The sequence below is a fragment of the Dermacentor silvarum genome, chromosome 3, assembly GCF_013339745.2.
Source record: "Dermacentor silvarum isolate Dsil-2018 chromosome 3, BIME_Dsil_1.4, whole genome shotgun sequence".
Lineage (NCBI taxonomy): Eukaryota > Metazoa > Arthropoda > Arachnida > Ixodida > Ixodidae > Dermacentor > Dermacentor silvarum.
In genome coordinates this window covers 202374952-202391042 of record NC_051156.1, presented here as the reverse complement: position 1 = coordinate 202391042, position 16091 = coordinate 202374952, and the positions used below count along the sequence as shown (strand labels likewise).

General features: G+C 46.1%; 1 protein-coding gene and 1 long non-coding RNA gene across 2 annotated transcripts in view; both read left to right on the top strand.

Annotated features, from left to right (window-relative positions):
* LOC119445159 (rab effector Noc2-like) overlaps positions 1–10113 on the top strand; it is a 57657-nt gene extending 47544 nt beyond the window's left edge. Inside the window, exons 8-10 of the mRNA XM_049664196.1 lie at positions 2672–2797; positions 4354–4529; positions 5835–10113. Of these exons, the coding sequence (XP_049520153.1) occupies positions 2672–2797; positions 4354–4529; positions 5835–6026 (494 nt within the window). The 3' untranslated portion in view covers positions 6027–10113. The remainder of the gene's footprint in view (positions 1–2671; positions 2798–4353; positions 4530–5834) is intronic.
* Positions 10114–10215: 102 nt separating this feature from the next.
* Positions 10216–16091, top strand: LOC125944134 (uncharacterized). The gene is made up of 2 exons (XR_007466152.1): positions 10216–11410; positions 11537–16091. It is a non-coding gene; the product is annotated as an uncharacterized LOC125944134 (long non-coding RNA).

Below are 16091 nucleotides of genomic sequence, written 5' to 3'. Positions count from 1 at the left end.
TTGAGAACTTCCTGGAGGTGGGCTCGTCCGCTGGTCCGTGGCTAATCCTCCCGAGCGTGGTGTATCGATCGCACGGAAGGATCAACGACGGATTACCGCCGCACAATGAGACATTGGAGGAGACCATTGTTGTTGTTGTTGACTCAGCGTACACACGGACAAACACGGAAACAGAAAGCTGTTTGTCCGTGTGGATGCTGTAATTAGTGTGACCTACGGTGATTTCTTGTTCCTGTTACTCGCTTTTTACCTATTTGTCAATTGTATATTTGTTTTGAAATAATGATGATGATGGTAATAATAATAATAATAATAATAATAATAATAATAATAATAATAATAATAATAATAATAATAATAATAATAATAATAATAATACGAAGAAGAAGAAGAAGAATAACGAATGTTTATTAAAGCAACCCAGGCACAGCCGTTAGGCGTTCCTTCTGGAGCGCTGTTATGCTGCCTTTGTACAGTGCACGGAAAATAGCTACGACAAATATGACATATATATTTTAAAAAGAACAAGCGATACAAGAATCAAATCTAGAAAACGGTAGTGCAATCACAGCGCGGCACACATGTTTGAGGTTGTAGGCACTCAACTTTTCAGACGCATATTAGAATGAAAATTACACGTGTATACAATGTTGCTATCTGTAAATATATGTTCACAGGCCTTCGTCATCTCAATCAATGCCGAGCAAATTCAATAATAATAAAAAAGGGACAGTTGACGATACTTGCGGAACTATAGAAACGATTGAGCACAAGTTATGTCTCTGTCCCCAGTATTACGTCGAGCGTGAAGCTCTTCGTACACAACTGAAACGGCTAAACTTTAGACCAGTTTCGGAAATGAAGATCCTTGGACCATGGTCGTAGGCGTCGGTGGCACGGAAAGATAACGTGTCTATAAGGGCATTGCATCTGCAAACAACAATGCTCAGACAACTGTAACCTACCAATATATCTCCTTAACAGTGGATTAAACCTTCATCTAATCACCGTTCCACGCTGATTGACGCGATCGGTGTAGCTTTTCGACTCCACTGCACGCAATTGTTGGAAGCGAGAGTATATGGAGAATTAGGCCCGGCTTTAGGTGACCTCACGACCTTTTTCGGCCGCGGAGGAAGTCGGCACGGGATTTCAAGCTGGAGGGGGGTCTGGCGGCGTCAGAAGACACGCCAACTCCCGGCCGTAAGAGGATTAAGTTTGCTGGCGCGTGTATACGGCCGAGACCGCCGCCTGGCGTACTAAGTGGACCTCGCCGAGAACTTTCAAAGAAGGGTCCCGGGCGACATGAAAGTCGGACAGAGCGGGTGGAGTGGCTCGCGAAATGCGGGTTACACGCGGGAAATGCTGCGGCACAGACGGAACGGAACGTCGTTAATTAATCATTTTTTTTACTAAAGCATCCGGTGTACACAGATTAAGCCTGGGAAGCGAATCGTCATGTGCGCAGGCACGCCATGAAAATTGATGAATGCGTGTGATCTGTACTGTCGTAGAAGCGTTGATGCGCATTGGTGAGATAAGCAGCCTAAATGAATGTGCTGGTGGTATAACCTGGTTATAATTAATGCTGCTGTGGCTGTCCCGAATGTAATCCTAACCATACGAAACCATCAGACAACGAAGCCATGGAAAACATAGAGGGGAGGTAGGCTTTCCATGCGTTCGTCAAATGTGTTTCCCATACCTTGACACCCGTCCTGTTACTCTAATTCGACCACCGGTTATTACAACATTACATGAGTATGGATTCTGACCGACTGCAGTCTGACTCTTGTCGTTTCCAGTTCGCTCGGAGTGCTAGGTTCGACATGGCTTTGGTTTGTTCGAATATGTGCACGTAGTGCTCTTTACCGGTTACCGGACACGTACACGTGACGAGCATAGACGGATGGATGGATGCTATGAGCGTCCCCTTTGAAACGGGGTGGTGGGTTGCGCCACCAGACGAGCAGGGCTGATTACGCCATCTCACGACGTTCAGTTCAACAAAACCATGCAAAGCGATTATTGAAATTATGTGCTATGTACTACTCGGTTGCTGTGTCTAAACATTCGGCGACAGCATAGTCCAAAATGCACGGTGCCTTTTAATTTATATTTCCTTCGACAATCACACTTAAAAATGATTCTTACGCTTTTCGGTAGAAGATCCCGTCACAAGGTGTCGCTACCTGCGCTGCTGTTGTCGTGTAAATATCCGGTGTTCCGGTGATCCGTAAACTGCTAAACGTATGCGGATAGGCTAAAATTTTCTTTTAGCGAATTTTACAGATTGTCCGTATACGTATTATCCCTAACAGAATACCGAGTTATTCGGGACGTGAATGGCAGTCACCGCACTGGTAATGACATCTTACAACGCTTTGTTCAGCAACAACACGTTTGAAACGTTTTTGTGTTGCAGAGAATGTTCTCGTCATAGGAAAAAAAAAAAAGAGAACTGAATTGCTGACGATTACGTCGCTACGACGTTTTACATCGGCAGCTATAGGTAGCAAATGATAGGTCACTGAAATAATAGCTACTTGTTCTGTTTGGTTTGCGCCACGAGATGACGCCACCAACGCGGCTGCTCACGCCTACGTCACCGGTAACACCGTATTGTGAGAAGTGTTCCTCTTTCTCCACTCACCTGCGAATGCCGACGCAGCGGACAGCGACTCGTCGGCGAGTCCACGGATGGGCAGCGGGTTCCCGATCTCGCCGGACCAGAGCTCGGAGCGCCTCAAGCCGGACGGCCCTGCTGACTCGGCTGGGACAGACCATGCGTCCGACCGTGAGTCAGCAGCTTTTATCACCCAGAGCAGATGACAGATGAACGCTAGCGACTTCGGCGATGACAAAATATTTCATCGAGAGGAGGAGGAATTTTGTTTGTAGGCAGACAGAAAAGTCGGGCCCTGAGTTAATGCGCGTTATCTTGTTACTTTGCATTGGGGAATGGCCAAGAGAGAGAGAGAGAGAGAGAGAGAGAGAAAAGCTAAAGGTTAACCAGAGGTTATCTCCGGTTGGCTGCCCTGTACCGGGAGAGAGTTACAGGGATGCGACAGGAGAGAGAGAAAATAAATAAAAATAAAAAAAAAAAGAAAAGAAAATCACACACACGCACACACACACACACACACACACACACACACACACACACACACACACACACACACACACACCACACACACACACACACACACCACACACACACACACACACACACACACACGCACGCACGCACGCACACGCACACGCACACGCACACGCACACACACACACACACACACACACACACACACACAAGGCGTTCTCGTGTTGCATAGTGTCAACGTTCCATCCTAGGTCACACAGTGCAGAGTCACAATTTGTCACTGAGTCCGGTGTCTCTTAAGTAACGCAGCAGTGCCTTGAGGCCAGAGAGAACGAAATAGGGATGGAGGGTGATGATGGCAAGAATAGGGGCGCGATATGAATGCGTGAGATGTGTGCGTGTGTGGGGCATTTGACTATGGAGGAAGGAAAAAGTTAGGAGGGGGCATCGCGTAACGCGATTGAAGCCAAGCGTGTCGGCTCAACACGTGATAGGCACGTCAAACGTGTTGTAAATTTACTGTTCGTTTACCGCGATGAATTACCACTCCCACGCGGTAAAGCGCGGGAGCGCTGCGGCAGGGCCCCCGAACAAGTGCGCATTTATTAAAAAACCACAGGGCACCAAACGTCTTTGCAAATCACGATTCTTGCTTCGTGATCTCGAACTAAGAGGTCACGTGTTGGGCCGACACTGTGCAAAGGGCTGGCTTCACGGAGCGTTCGCTTGCCAAGACTGGCTGCGTGACGTAATGATCTCTCCTAACTTTTTCCTCCCTCCATGCATTTAACGCACTCGATCCTCATTCAGTGCAAAAAGTATCTGCGCTATCGTGGAGCCTTTGGCATGTGGTAATTTGTGCGCGGTGTTTGTGCCCCTCAGATTCTTTGAGATTGGAGTCGTTGGTGCATGTATTTGGAGGTCGCGGTAGGCAGTGATGGGTCTCTTCGATTTGTCGGCCCTGACTGCCCACAACGCTGCGCACGTGAACGCTAATCAGCCAAAAGCAGCGTCTCGGGCAGTGCTGAGCAGTCCGGAACGACGAATCGAAGATACCAGCTGTATCGCGTGAGGAAAACGCTGCGTAAACCGCAGTGAAGATGTTCTCTAGAAAATGGCGGTATGTCCGCTGTGGAGCGTCTGCTGCTGTCCCGGTAAATGTGTTCAGAACCGGAGGAATTGGTGAAGGCTGTTCATTTTGAAAATTCTTCTTTCGCCCTCGTTCACTTTTTGCTAACTGCATGTGCGCGCAGTGTCACCGAGTCGCAACTCGCCGACGCCCAGCGTGCGCTCTCATCACTCGGACATGGCCCCATGGAAGCAACGGCAACTGCAGAGGGAGAAGGAGGCCGCTGCGGCCGCCGCGGCCGAAGACGAGGACAGCGAAGACGCGGCCAGTGCGCACCGATTCTCGCCTTATCTCGTCGAGGTGAGAAAGACAATGAGAACTGCACGCCGCACTCGCTCGCTCGCTCGCTCGCTCGCACTCACTCACTCACTCACTCACTCACTCACTCACTCACTCACTCACTCACTCACTCACTCACTCACTCACTCACTCACTCACTCACTCACTCACTCACTCACTCACTCACTCACTCACTCACTCACTCACTCACTCACTCACTCACTCACTCACTCACTCACTCACTCACTCACTCACTCACTCACTCACTCACTCACTCACTCACTCACTCACTCACTCACTCACTCACTCACTCACTCACTCACTCACTCACTCACTCACTCACTCACTCACTCACTCACTCACTCACTCACTCACTCACTCACTCACTCACTCACTCACTCACTCACTCACTCACTCACTCACTCACTCACTCACTCACTCACTCACTCACTCACTCACTCACTCACTCACTCACTCACTCACTCACTCACTCACTCACTCACTCACTCACTCACTCACTCACTCACTCACTCACTCACTCACTCACTCACCCTCACTCACTCACTCACTCACTCACTCACTCACTCACTCACTCACTCACTCACTCACTCACTCACTCACTCACTCACTCACTCACTCACTCACTCACTCACTCACTCCTCACTCACTCACTCACTCACTCACTCACTCACTCACTCACTCACTCACTCACTCACTCACTCACTCACTCACTCACTCACTCACTCACTCACTCACTCACTCACTCACTCACTCACTCACTCACTCACTCACTCACTCACTCACTCACTCACTCACTCACTCACTCACTCACTCACTCACTCACTCACTCACTCACTCACTCACTCACTCACTCACTCACTCACTCACTCACTCACTCACTCACTCACTCACTCACTCACTCACTCACTCACCTCACTCTTTCTTTGTTATGTTAAGATGTTTATGGTTAATATGCTTTTTCACACGTCCGCACGTTTTAACTTATTGCAATTTCTTACATTGTGACCCTCTTTCTTCCCCTTCTCTTACGTAGAGTAGCAGGCCAGATGTCCCATTTTCTGGCCGACCTCTTTACATTTTTCAATCATTAAACTACTACTTCTTACCCTATCTTTGTTAGTATAGGGGGTCCCCCTGTCAGTTCTTTCTTCTAGACCATGGGACCTTCTGCCGCAATGTTTCGATCATGTGTGGGTAACCTCACCATACTTTTTGGAATTAAGCTTGACACCGTGACAGTATAGGTCCCCACCATGACGCTGGAGGCGCGCGCCTGCTTTTTTTTTTTCTGTCGCCACGACGCAGGACCGCTCGGCCGACAGCCTGGGCAGCATCGGCGGCACGGGCCGCTACGTGAGCGCCCACCCGCCGCGATCATCACGCCGCGAGCTGCTCGACGTGGAAGGCGACGACGCGAGCAGCAACGGCGGTCGCGCCGACTCAAGTAAGCCCAAGAGCAAGAGTTTCATCCGCAGGCTCAGGCTCACCACCAGGTAGTAGCGACCGAACGTGTGTGCACATACACGAAGTGACTTTCTCGGCTCTCCCACCACACGCTATGACAGCAGCGACTGTAAGGCACTGTTGTGAATCAAGTGCAATGTTGAGTGTGTTTGCAAAGGTGGGTTCATGTTGAACAACGGGTTCTGTCGGCGCGACGCAAGAGGCCTTGACTGTGGAGTAACTCGTGGCGCGCGGGCAGTCATAACTATATAATTAGTGCACTGGTCAACCTTCTTTCCCATGTGGATTTTTGAAGATAACGTCTTCTTATCTAACTTCAGAAGGGTTTGGCGTATTTGGGATTTGGGTATCTTGTAACTACTTCCAGAAAACGGCCCTTTTGCGCCTCCAGAGCGTAGTGTCGAGTCGCAAGCGTTATCAAAATGGAGGTCTCAACAAGAGAAGAAACAAGAATTAGTCGCATAATAGGTAAAATTAACGTTACGTGCGTAATACGCGCCAATATGGTCGGAAATTAACCATATTCCACTATAACCCTGTAAAGGGTGCACCGCCGTAGATATATGCATGTTGGGGCAAAGCTGCCGCACGGCCCGCCTTTGAGATCAAAATGGAGCGAGTTCGCTTGGAATAAGCAGGGCTCGAGCGAGGAAGTGGTGTCTGGAAGCCCGCTTCGGCGGTGGCCAGAGGAAGCGAGAATTAGTCGCAGTGTAGGTAAAATCAGCGGTACGGGCGTAATTAGCGCCAATATAGTCGTAAAATAACCACATTGCACCATAGACTGCGCTATTTCCGGCATCAGGCTGCCTGTCCCCTTGGTAAAAAAAAAAAAAAAAAGTCAACCAAGTGTTGACGCTAAAGAAGACAAGGTCGACGCTTGATTACGTGGCATGTTTATTTTGCTCTTTGGAAACGATCATCCCTTGGTATTACTCATGTGGATGAAAGGGAAAGGATGTTGGTTGTAAGGATTAGTGAGCTAAGTCCCTCATACGTACATACAGAAGAACGCTTTCGAAAAATGTTTCTTGAGAGACAAGGTCGACGTGATTGCGCGTAAAATATGATTCGAATAAGATACAAAATGAGTGAATAATGAACATGAAAAATAGATAGAATAGAAGATATAGTCAACATTTAATCATCGAATCATTTGAACCACCATGTACGTCGACCTTGTCTTCTTTGGCGTCGGCACTTGGTTGAACCTTTCTTTGGCTGTATCGGTTGAAGCAGAAAGATGACACACCGCGCTTGGTTTTTACAGCTATAGCTCTGTCACGATTCGTTAAACAGGCGCAGGGAGGCGCAGGGTTTAGGAAACACAGTGGCCGTGGGAACATTCTTCTCAACCAGGATGCTGGTCATGTGTTTGAGATGGGCACAAATGCGAAGAATGCATCGTTGACTGCGAAGAGATTCAGTTATTATCGCGTCACCCCGTTTCAGTAATCTTTCGCCCCCGTTAGTGTATAGGGAGTTCTGAATGTACGCAAACAATGTGCCATGCAAATTGCCCATCCCGGACGGGTAAAAAAATGTAGAGACATATGCATGTGACGGAGCAGAATGAACAACGCGCGTACAGACAGGGCTTCACAGCGGTGTCGACTGGCCTCCGTAGGTGTTGGCAAGTATAGGTTTTTGAAAGAGAGAGAGAAAAAAAGATGTCTCTCTCTATCTTTGCTTCTTGTTGCCAAACTTAGTACGTTATCGCTTATGGTAAAGAGAAGAAGCAGAATCGCGCCGGTGGTATTTGCCTTGGCTGCAGTTAGGGCTGCCCGCGCATACGGGAAGTAAAAAAAGCGCTTGGAGCTCGATTCTGAGAGCGTAACTTCAGCTCACAGTCTTTGTTATTATCGAAAAAGAAAACCACAAAGAAACACAACTGCAAGAAGTGACACTTACTGTAGACTTGAAGAATTATGCCTCAGTTGACCTCCTTGCTCATTGCCAGCAGCGACTGCGTTTCTGTAGGTTAGCCTAGTACCTTCACGTAGCCAAACAGGCGGATACTTTGCAGGCTACGTCATTTCTTCGAAGCACCAGTGTCACGTGGCTTCCAGTGTTGTACATGACATAGAGTGTCTGCGATGACTTCGACAATTAAAAAGAAATCAAGAGCAGAAACAGCGCTGGCCTTAGGAACCCCCCGATGCAAACTTTAAACATCGATACTTCTTTGCTTTTTGTGCGGCGACTTGTGAACTCGTGGCTGACACTTTCGAAAACTTTTCATGGCCGTCAGGATATATTCGCACACTATATCATAGTTCACTGGGCAGGCTTTACCGACGTGTTCTACTCGTTTCATGTCAGGATGTTCGGACGCACTCCTGGAAAGAGGCATATGCAGGGGCCTTGTGCTTGTGTCACATATGACGAACGTGTTTGTCGCCGTGACGTATGCAAAATTTGTCGTCGTTGTTTGACGTGTAAAATCACTGCGGTTGTAGTAGTGACCTCATAACATGACGCACTGAATTGTACTCGCATACTTTTGTTCGCTTGTTAGGAAGTGATCGTAATCTAGTTGTGAGCGTGCTGTAGTATCGCAAAGTAGTGAACACTATGTTTTCTGAAGAGAGCAACTTCACTTTTCAACACCAAGGCACAGGACCTGCGGAAATGCCTATGAAGAAAGGTGTCACTCTAAAGGATGGTTTATTATGACTCGCATGACTGCTTCTTGTCGCGTTGTCTATTTCTGTGATTGTATGGGCATGTGAGAAGCATATTGCACAGTCATCGTACCGGCGTCACGTGATTTTTTTCTGAAGTTTTCTCGACGAAATACCGAGCAGTTTTGATGTCCACTTTGTACGCATGCTGAACTTGGTGATATTGCTTTTTAGGTAGAGTGAAGGAGCGTGTTGAGGACATTTGAAAGTTACGCTTCAGGTGTTTATGTCAGTGTATTAATCGTGAAAGAAATTTAGCCTCCCGAAGCTCCAGGACGCTTAGAGAAGTGCTGGTAAATTGGTAGTTAATGGAACTAGAAGTCTCGGTTCTTGCACGTAAGAAAAAACAACATCACACTTCGTAAGTATACGAAGCTTTGGAAACGATTGATATATTTTAATTTGATACTACATTTGGTCTCGAAATGCCGCACCTCGCGTCATCGAGGTTATTGTAACACCATGATAAAGAAGAAAATTTGCTGACCTCATGTAGACATAAGGCTAGTCATGATGGCGTTGCAGATAACTATAATTAAAGGTGTTGCCCGCGTTTCTTCTGGCTGCGCTTGCAGCAACGGTGTATCATGATCTCAGTTTCTCACGACGTCACGAAGCTGACTCGCAGACAGAAATGTTGTAGTGATTTATATCGATCGGACGCACGCCAGTGTTTCGTCTAGGGCTTAAAGGGTTCGAGTCTTGATCTAACGCAAAAAAAAAAATGACACGCCGAAAATTAAGTACTCTCTGAGTCTTGAAATTGAGCGTTAAAGACGTGCAACGGTACGATGGACTCTGGCGCAAAATGCTTCGCCGTGCGTATCGTTTGCTATGGACTCGTGGAAAGCTGTTTTTATGGCCCTGCAGGCATGACGTGTTGCCGAGCTTCTTGTATTTTGCTTTCGTTCGATGCCTGTTGCACGTTTACGATGCATAAAAGAGCTCTGCTGTGCCTCGTTATTTTGCCGGGTTATGCGGGCTGCTTGTTGCTTTGATGAGATTGCTGCCTACTTGAAGCTTTGCATGGTCTTACTCACTTGTTCAGTGACGATCCGAGAGTTGTGCATTTGTATTGTCTTTTTTTTTCTTCTGTTGACTCCGCGTCGATCGTTACAAGCAACGAAGAGAAATTTTGTGATGACTCTAGAAACATTTTTGTTACAAAGCAAACTGAAAGTTGCCCCTAACTTAAATTGTCATTGAGGTTTCTTTTAATGTAATGTTGTATTCAGTAGCGTGTACTGTGAGGTTTTTACTTTGTTTTCTAGCGACTACAATGTCATGCTTGAGTCAAATTTTGAGTGCTGTGCAAGCCTGGGGAACAACAAAGCGGCGTACAAATATATACGCTGATACCGTATGCTTTTTGTACTCCTTCATCAGGCGACAAAGAAAGCTTGAGAAGAAGTCCCCGAAATAAAAGAAAAAGACTGGTACGGCATGCGAGTTGACAATATAAGACCAAGCTGAAAATGCTGCTCTAGCGTTAACAGCAGCAGTTTCACGATGTTTGAGTCAGTCTAGTCTTCTGTTCCGCGTCTTCACGATCGCGATGCCGATAAGAGTTAAGCTCAGTTTAAGTGATATTTGATACAAGCCTTGTTCGCCTATTTAGTGTCGACTTACGAATTAAATTACCAGTAAGCAATATAGGGAAGCAAATTTAGTTTTACAGCAACGATTATTCCCCAGACGCATGTATTCTAGCCTGACGTGTGAATGTGTGCTGAATAGATTTTCCATCGGATATACAGTCTCGTGGAACGCTTTTTGCGTTTCGCGCAGATTCTGAGCCACTGTGGCGTCTGATATATATTGGAGTGTGCTTCTGTAAATTGCGCATGGAGGTACATTCGTAGCCATGCCATACGCTGTAAGTGATAGTACCACGAATGCTTGAGCTTTTTGGCTATGACAATGTTAAAGGACGAGAACAAATCAGAGTTTCAACAATGGCTCTTTCTGGCGCTCTGGGCATCGGACAATGGTAGGAGTTGTAAAGCAGTTTGCGAAATAGATGTTAACAGACAGCGAGAAACGATACGCCATAAAGCAGCGATTAAAGCTATCACAGATTTGAGATATGCTGTAGTTATTTGACTGGGGCTGGGCGTTGGAATTGTTTCCAGCATTTATTTTCAGCACAGAAAGATAAGAGACGTTATTAGTCCCATACAGTGCCCTTAGGTGGTTCCTCAGTGCTCGTTAAATTTCGTGACAATGACCGCAAATTGTTTTAATCATAGAAAGACGAACGTAGGCGTAATTAACCACACATGTCCTGTGCCCGCAACACACACTATATATCATTCAGCCGAAAGACCACTCATCTATGTAATGCACAACTAGACTAGATTCATCACTTGTCTAAATATCTTTGTCGCCGAATTTTTGAACGGCCATCGCTAGCCTCACATACGCTGAATATGTAGGTTATCTACGCCAGGGAGACAGTATGACGCGGTTCATCATATTGCCGTGTTGTTTGCCTTCCTTTTAACCCTCAATTGTTCAGCCTGAATGTAATTCACTGTGTGAACTTGAACTTTATTTATCAGGGTATGGGGCATGCTCAGGGTATGCTGTGCTTGTTACGGGGGAATTCCAGGCAGAGCGGATTGAATGATCGATGATACGATCCTGTCGTTCTTGTCTGCGGGGCGACAGGACTGAAGGGTTGCGTGACGAAAGCTAGTCCTTCTACGCACAACTACCGTAAATACCGGAGTATAGGTCGGTCCGGTGTTTAGGTCGACCGCCCAAACATTAATTCTAAAAAAATGAGAAAAACCGGCATATATTCTGCTTTTTACGGCTGCCGTTGTTCACGTTAATTAGAACTGTGCCACTTGTACACAGATTTGTCTCTGCACCTCATGGCAGATGTAGTTGTAGTTTGCCTAAAGCTAAAGAAGTAGTTAATGTGTAGCACGTTAACTAACTCCTGAGCATCATTCATGTTTAGGTAGCGCTCTTTCAATGCACCTGGCTGTTCGTTCGCACCTAAGATATTACTTTCATTTCGGACTCTCTAGTTCGAACTGTTGTTGCGACGTTTTCGAGAAGTTAAAGCCGTCGTAAAGAAAAGCAGCCTAATCTGTATACGATCACTGCAACGTCGTCTACAAGAGTATTTGGGCGCTTCATATTTTAGTGCTATGATATCATTTCTTTATTTTCGTTTCCGAACACTCTACGTTCTTATAGGAGCGTATAACTAAGCTATCGTTTTTGATGACGTTTTCAAAATGTAGAGCATCGCAGGTCAGGCACATTTCGCAAGATTTAATACTGCCGCACAACTTGTATTCCTCAACATCAGATTACGACGAGGATTGCGCCAAATTATCAGGTCTCACACTTTACAAAATTCTAGATTTTGAGGACAACTGGTCTATACGCTATCGTGCGCTCACTTCTGTTGCCGGCTCACGTGCTGGCAAGCACTCGCCACCGCAAATTAGTTGCTCATCTCACAACACCGCGCTTAATCTATTGCTAGAATCTATCAAATAAGGCATCTCCACTGACATATTTGGAAGTAACAGGTGCGATTGCTGACTGCGTATACTTTAAACAGGGTAAAGGCGTTTCCCGAACGTATTCAAGAAAGAAGTGCCAACAATAACACGATAATAATTGTCACTACAACACTGCGCACATAACTGCCTTTGATCAAGTATGATTGTATCAACTAGATTATATTTGTATAAAAAAATCTAACGTTTGATATGCAAGCATTACAATTACTGGTATGGGTACATGATGACAGCATGTGACATTGTTTCTTTCCCTTGAACGTCGCACATCTTTTTTCTGGGATGTCATGGAGCCAACACTGCTCACTTGTGCAGCTTATGACATTCAACAATGAGGCGGGAACTGATTGAATTTTTGTCACATCAGACTGCTTCGAAGCTGGTATTCAGACGAACACGCAAGCATCCACTCGTCAGTGTTCAGTACTTGCAATCCTTCTGTTGTACAAGTTGCCAAATTTTTGCATAACTTATCCGTGCACGGCATATTGTCACCATTACCTTCCCTTTTCCTCTATGCAATTGGTCGATTACTCCTGCGACGCCCCGGCAACGGCTACGGCCGCCGACATTACAAGGCGACGATATTGTCAAGCTCTCACGCAGTTGACAAATCATCCCCCGCGTGCCAAACGTTATGCTTGCCAGGTTTACATGTAACGAGAACACGTCTTCGGCATCCTCTGTTTGCCATTACATCTTTTCAACAATCGTGCAAGGAAACCTAGCCTTTCTTCTTTGGTTCTTGAACTGAAACTGATCTGGCTATGGCGATCAGAAAAGCGGTTTTTATTTAACGCATTACGCTACGTTTTAATCATCAAGAAGGGCTGACAGCCCTGCTTGAAGACGGCGATATTTTTTCAGTTTTCTTCTTTTTGTCAGCACATCATCACAAAAACGCGCCTTTCGCGGCTGTATGAAACAACACTTCCTCAGAGATTTCTCATGCACGCTACGACTTTCCCAAGACGAGCAGGTCTCGAGGGTCTTTTCATTGCTACTAGCGACAGCAATTTTCCAATTTTTTTTTTGCTGCTAGCTAGAGCGGGTTAGCTAAGAATCGTATTCAGACAGGCTAGGTGACAATTTGTCACCGCCTCGTTTCGAAGGGGATGCCAATAAATCATCATCATCATCATCGTCAGGGCTGGCTTTTTCGCGACCTCTTGGGGCGCTTGAACTGTTTTAAGCGCACTCACATCAAATGCGCGCATATATGCTCGCCTAAACAATACCGAGATACGTACGGAAGCCAGAATTGTCGAGCAACGCATGCTAGTCTATATATTAGGTATTTTTCTCAACAGAGTCACAATATGTAGCCTTACATACATACATATATATATTGCTCTGTAGTCTCTCATTTTACACTGCGCACAGGTTGCACAGCGTATCGTGAACTTATAGTAAGCAACACGTTATAGCAAGCACTATACTCACGCACGTGTCTTCCTAGCAGCACATTTTACTCACAAGCGCACACTGTTAGTTGATCCAGTTAACAATGACGACAGAAGGATGCCCCAGAATACTACCAGAACAGCTGGGTATCTTGTCGTGGCAACAAAGTTTTGCTTTCTTAATGGCTAGTCGTTGAAGTTAAGCTGCAAACACATGGTACGGTTATGGCATGTCATCCCACGTACGACTGGCACCAGTAGCGTAACACTACCGCTACTACTACTACTAGTTGTTTACTAATACTACTACAACTAGCGTACTTGTCTACTTGTGCCAGCAACTGCGTGCGAAAAGTTGCCGCTAGGTTCCAGCAGGTAACATCAGTCCAAGACGCTGTCTTTCCTACGCACCGCGGATCACACCAGGGTTCTATTGTACAGTGCGCCTCTTGATACTTTCCAAAAGCACGGTGAAAAATCACGTCGCGGGATTTACACATTGTTGGGACAACGACATAATTGGCCTCGTCGTCACGACAAAACATCCGACATTGAACATGGGTTGCTGTAATCAAAAGTAAGCTTGTTCCTCTGTTTGGACAATTCGTGTCGTTAGGTTTAGTGTTGACAACCGAAGTTCTGTCGTGACCACAGAAAACTACGTCGCCACCACTGGACGTCAGATTCACTGACACGAATGTTTGCCCAATTTTGTGACATTCCTAAACGTGCACTCCAGTTGCGGACACCGTAAAACTTGGTCCTCACGGCGAGATATCAAACTCACGACTTGATTTCACGACCACGGGATGTCATGGTGTACTACAGGAACTTTCGTTTCTGTAAGAGCTTCCATCATGAGTTCCTTCATGAGGACGGCAATATTTACGCAAAATCATAATGAGAGTGCCTTTTGTTAGGGCCGAAAATTTCTTCTCACCTCTTTCGATGCTGAAATGTTGAGGAAAACTAGATGCGTAAACATTTGATTGTTTTGATATCTACACGTAAATAAGCAAATGAGAGAGAGTTCCGAACGATACCTTGTCACGCTGGAGATCTGTCTGTCGACATTATCGAGGCTTAGGAGATAACCGCGCGGGCGGTATGACCGTTAGTTCGTCTGATGCGACTATTATGTCAGCAATCTTTCTCCATCAGTGCATGCGACAGCCCACCACACTGCGGACCATTCTGGACAACACGTGAGCGGCGATGCTTTACGAGATGAACATGACACACTTGGGAGCGCACCAAACACCACATCATCGCTGCAAGAATTGTAACGTGCATCGCACCTTAAGCATGTCTTAAAATAATTATTTCGAACAGTATTGAGTAATTATATCAAAGGATGAACATAATCGAGTCATGGCACCGAGCGGCTGACCATTAATTACATCTGTCTTCAGCGTTGAACGCTTCCCAAATGTGACATTCCTATAGCTGTTCTCTGCAGCAACTTTCACGTGATTGGCATAGTTGCGGTTGTGAGTCAGAGAGCACTGGTCTCACGCCCGCTTAAGATACCTTGTGCAAAAAGTTTTTTTTTTTTTTTTAGGGGGGGGGGGGGGGTCCATATCTTATGCGCGATGCTCCTACTACTACAGTGCTGTATGGCGTGTGCGAAGAATCTAAGAAAGAATAGACGCAGTCGAGCCAGTTGAGCAAAGCCCGACGCCGTACTTTGTGGGCACTTTATTTCCCTGGATTAGATTAGACGCTTTGTCGCGGTAATTCAGCGCTCTCATCTCAGCATGACACTGGGCAATGAACCACCTTGTGCCTCAAGACTGAAAAATTTGACTTGCGCGTATGGCGCCACTTGAACTGATGTTGAGCCGCTCCCTTGTGAGCAGGGCTGCAGCGCACTTCTTTGTGATGTTGAAAATACTACGTCTAAGCAGACTTCCATATCAGAATCTGTATCTCACATGGTATATCTTAAGATATCGTGACCTTCCCATGTGTCTTTAATACGCGTTTGAGAAAGTGCAATTCTTGTTGTTCTGTCAATTGTTGGAACCACGCAAATGCCTTTAAATGACGCGTTTATCTATTTGATGTCATAAGGTAATCACGCTATACTATTGCCTGTGCTCCCGCGTTCGCGTTTGCTTTGCGGAGAGAGATCTCAAAACTTGTACAATGATGATAGCGATGATGATTACCTTAACAAGCCCATATTTGGGGCTAGACCTAGAACCAGGTGACATTATGATAACATATAAGTGAACATGAATTGTACAAAATGATGAGATGCTCTCGCTTCCCGCCTGCTTCATCCCCCGCGGATCACAGCTGTTGTTCACTGACAATGTGTTCCCGATGTATGTTGTTGTGGCTGTTTGTTTACTTTTTTTGAGATTGCTGCTACTTTGCAACTTTTTTTGTTTTTTCTGTGTGTTCCTGTGATGTACCCATTTTGCTGTTCCCCCGTTCAATGCATTAAATTATGCTGCTGAAATGCGA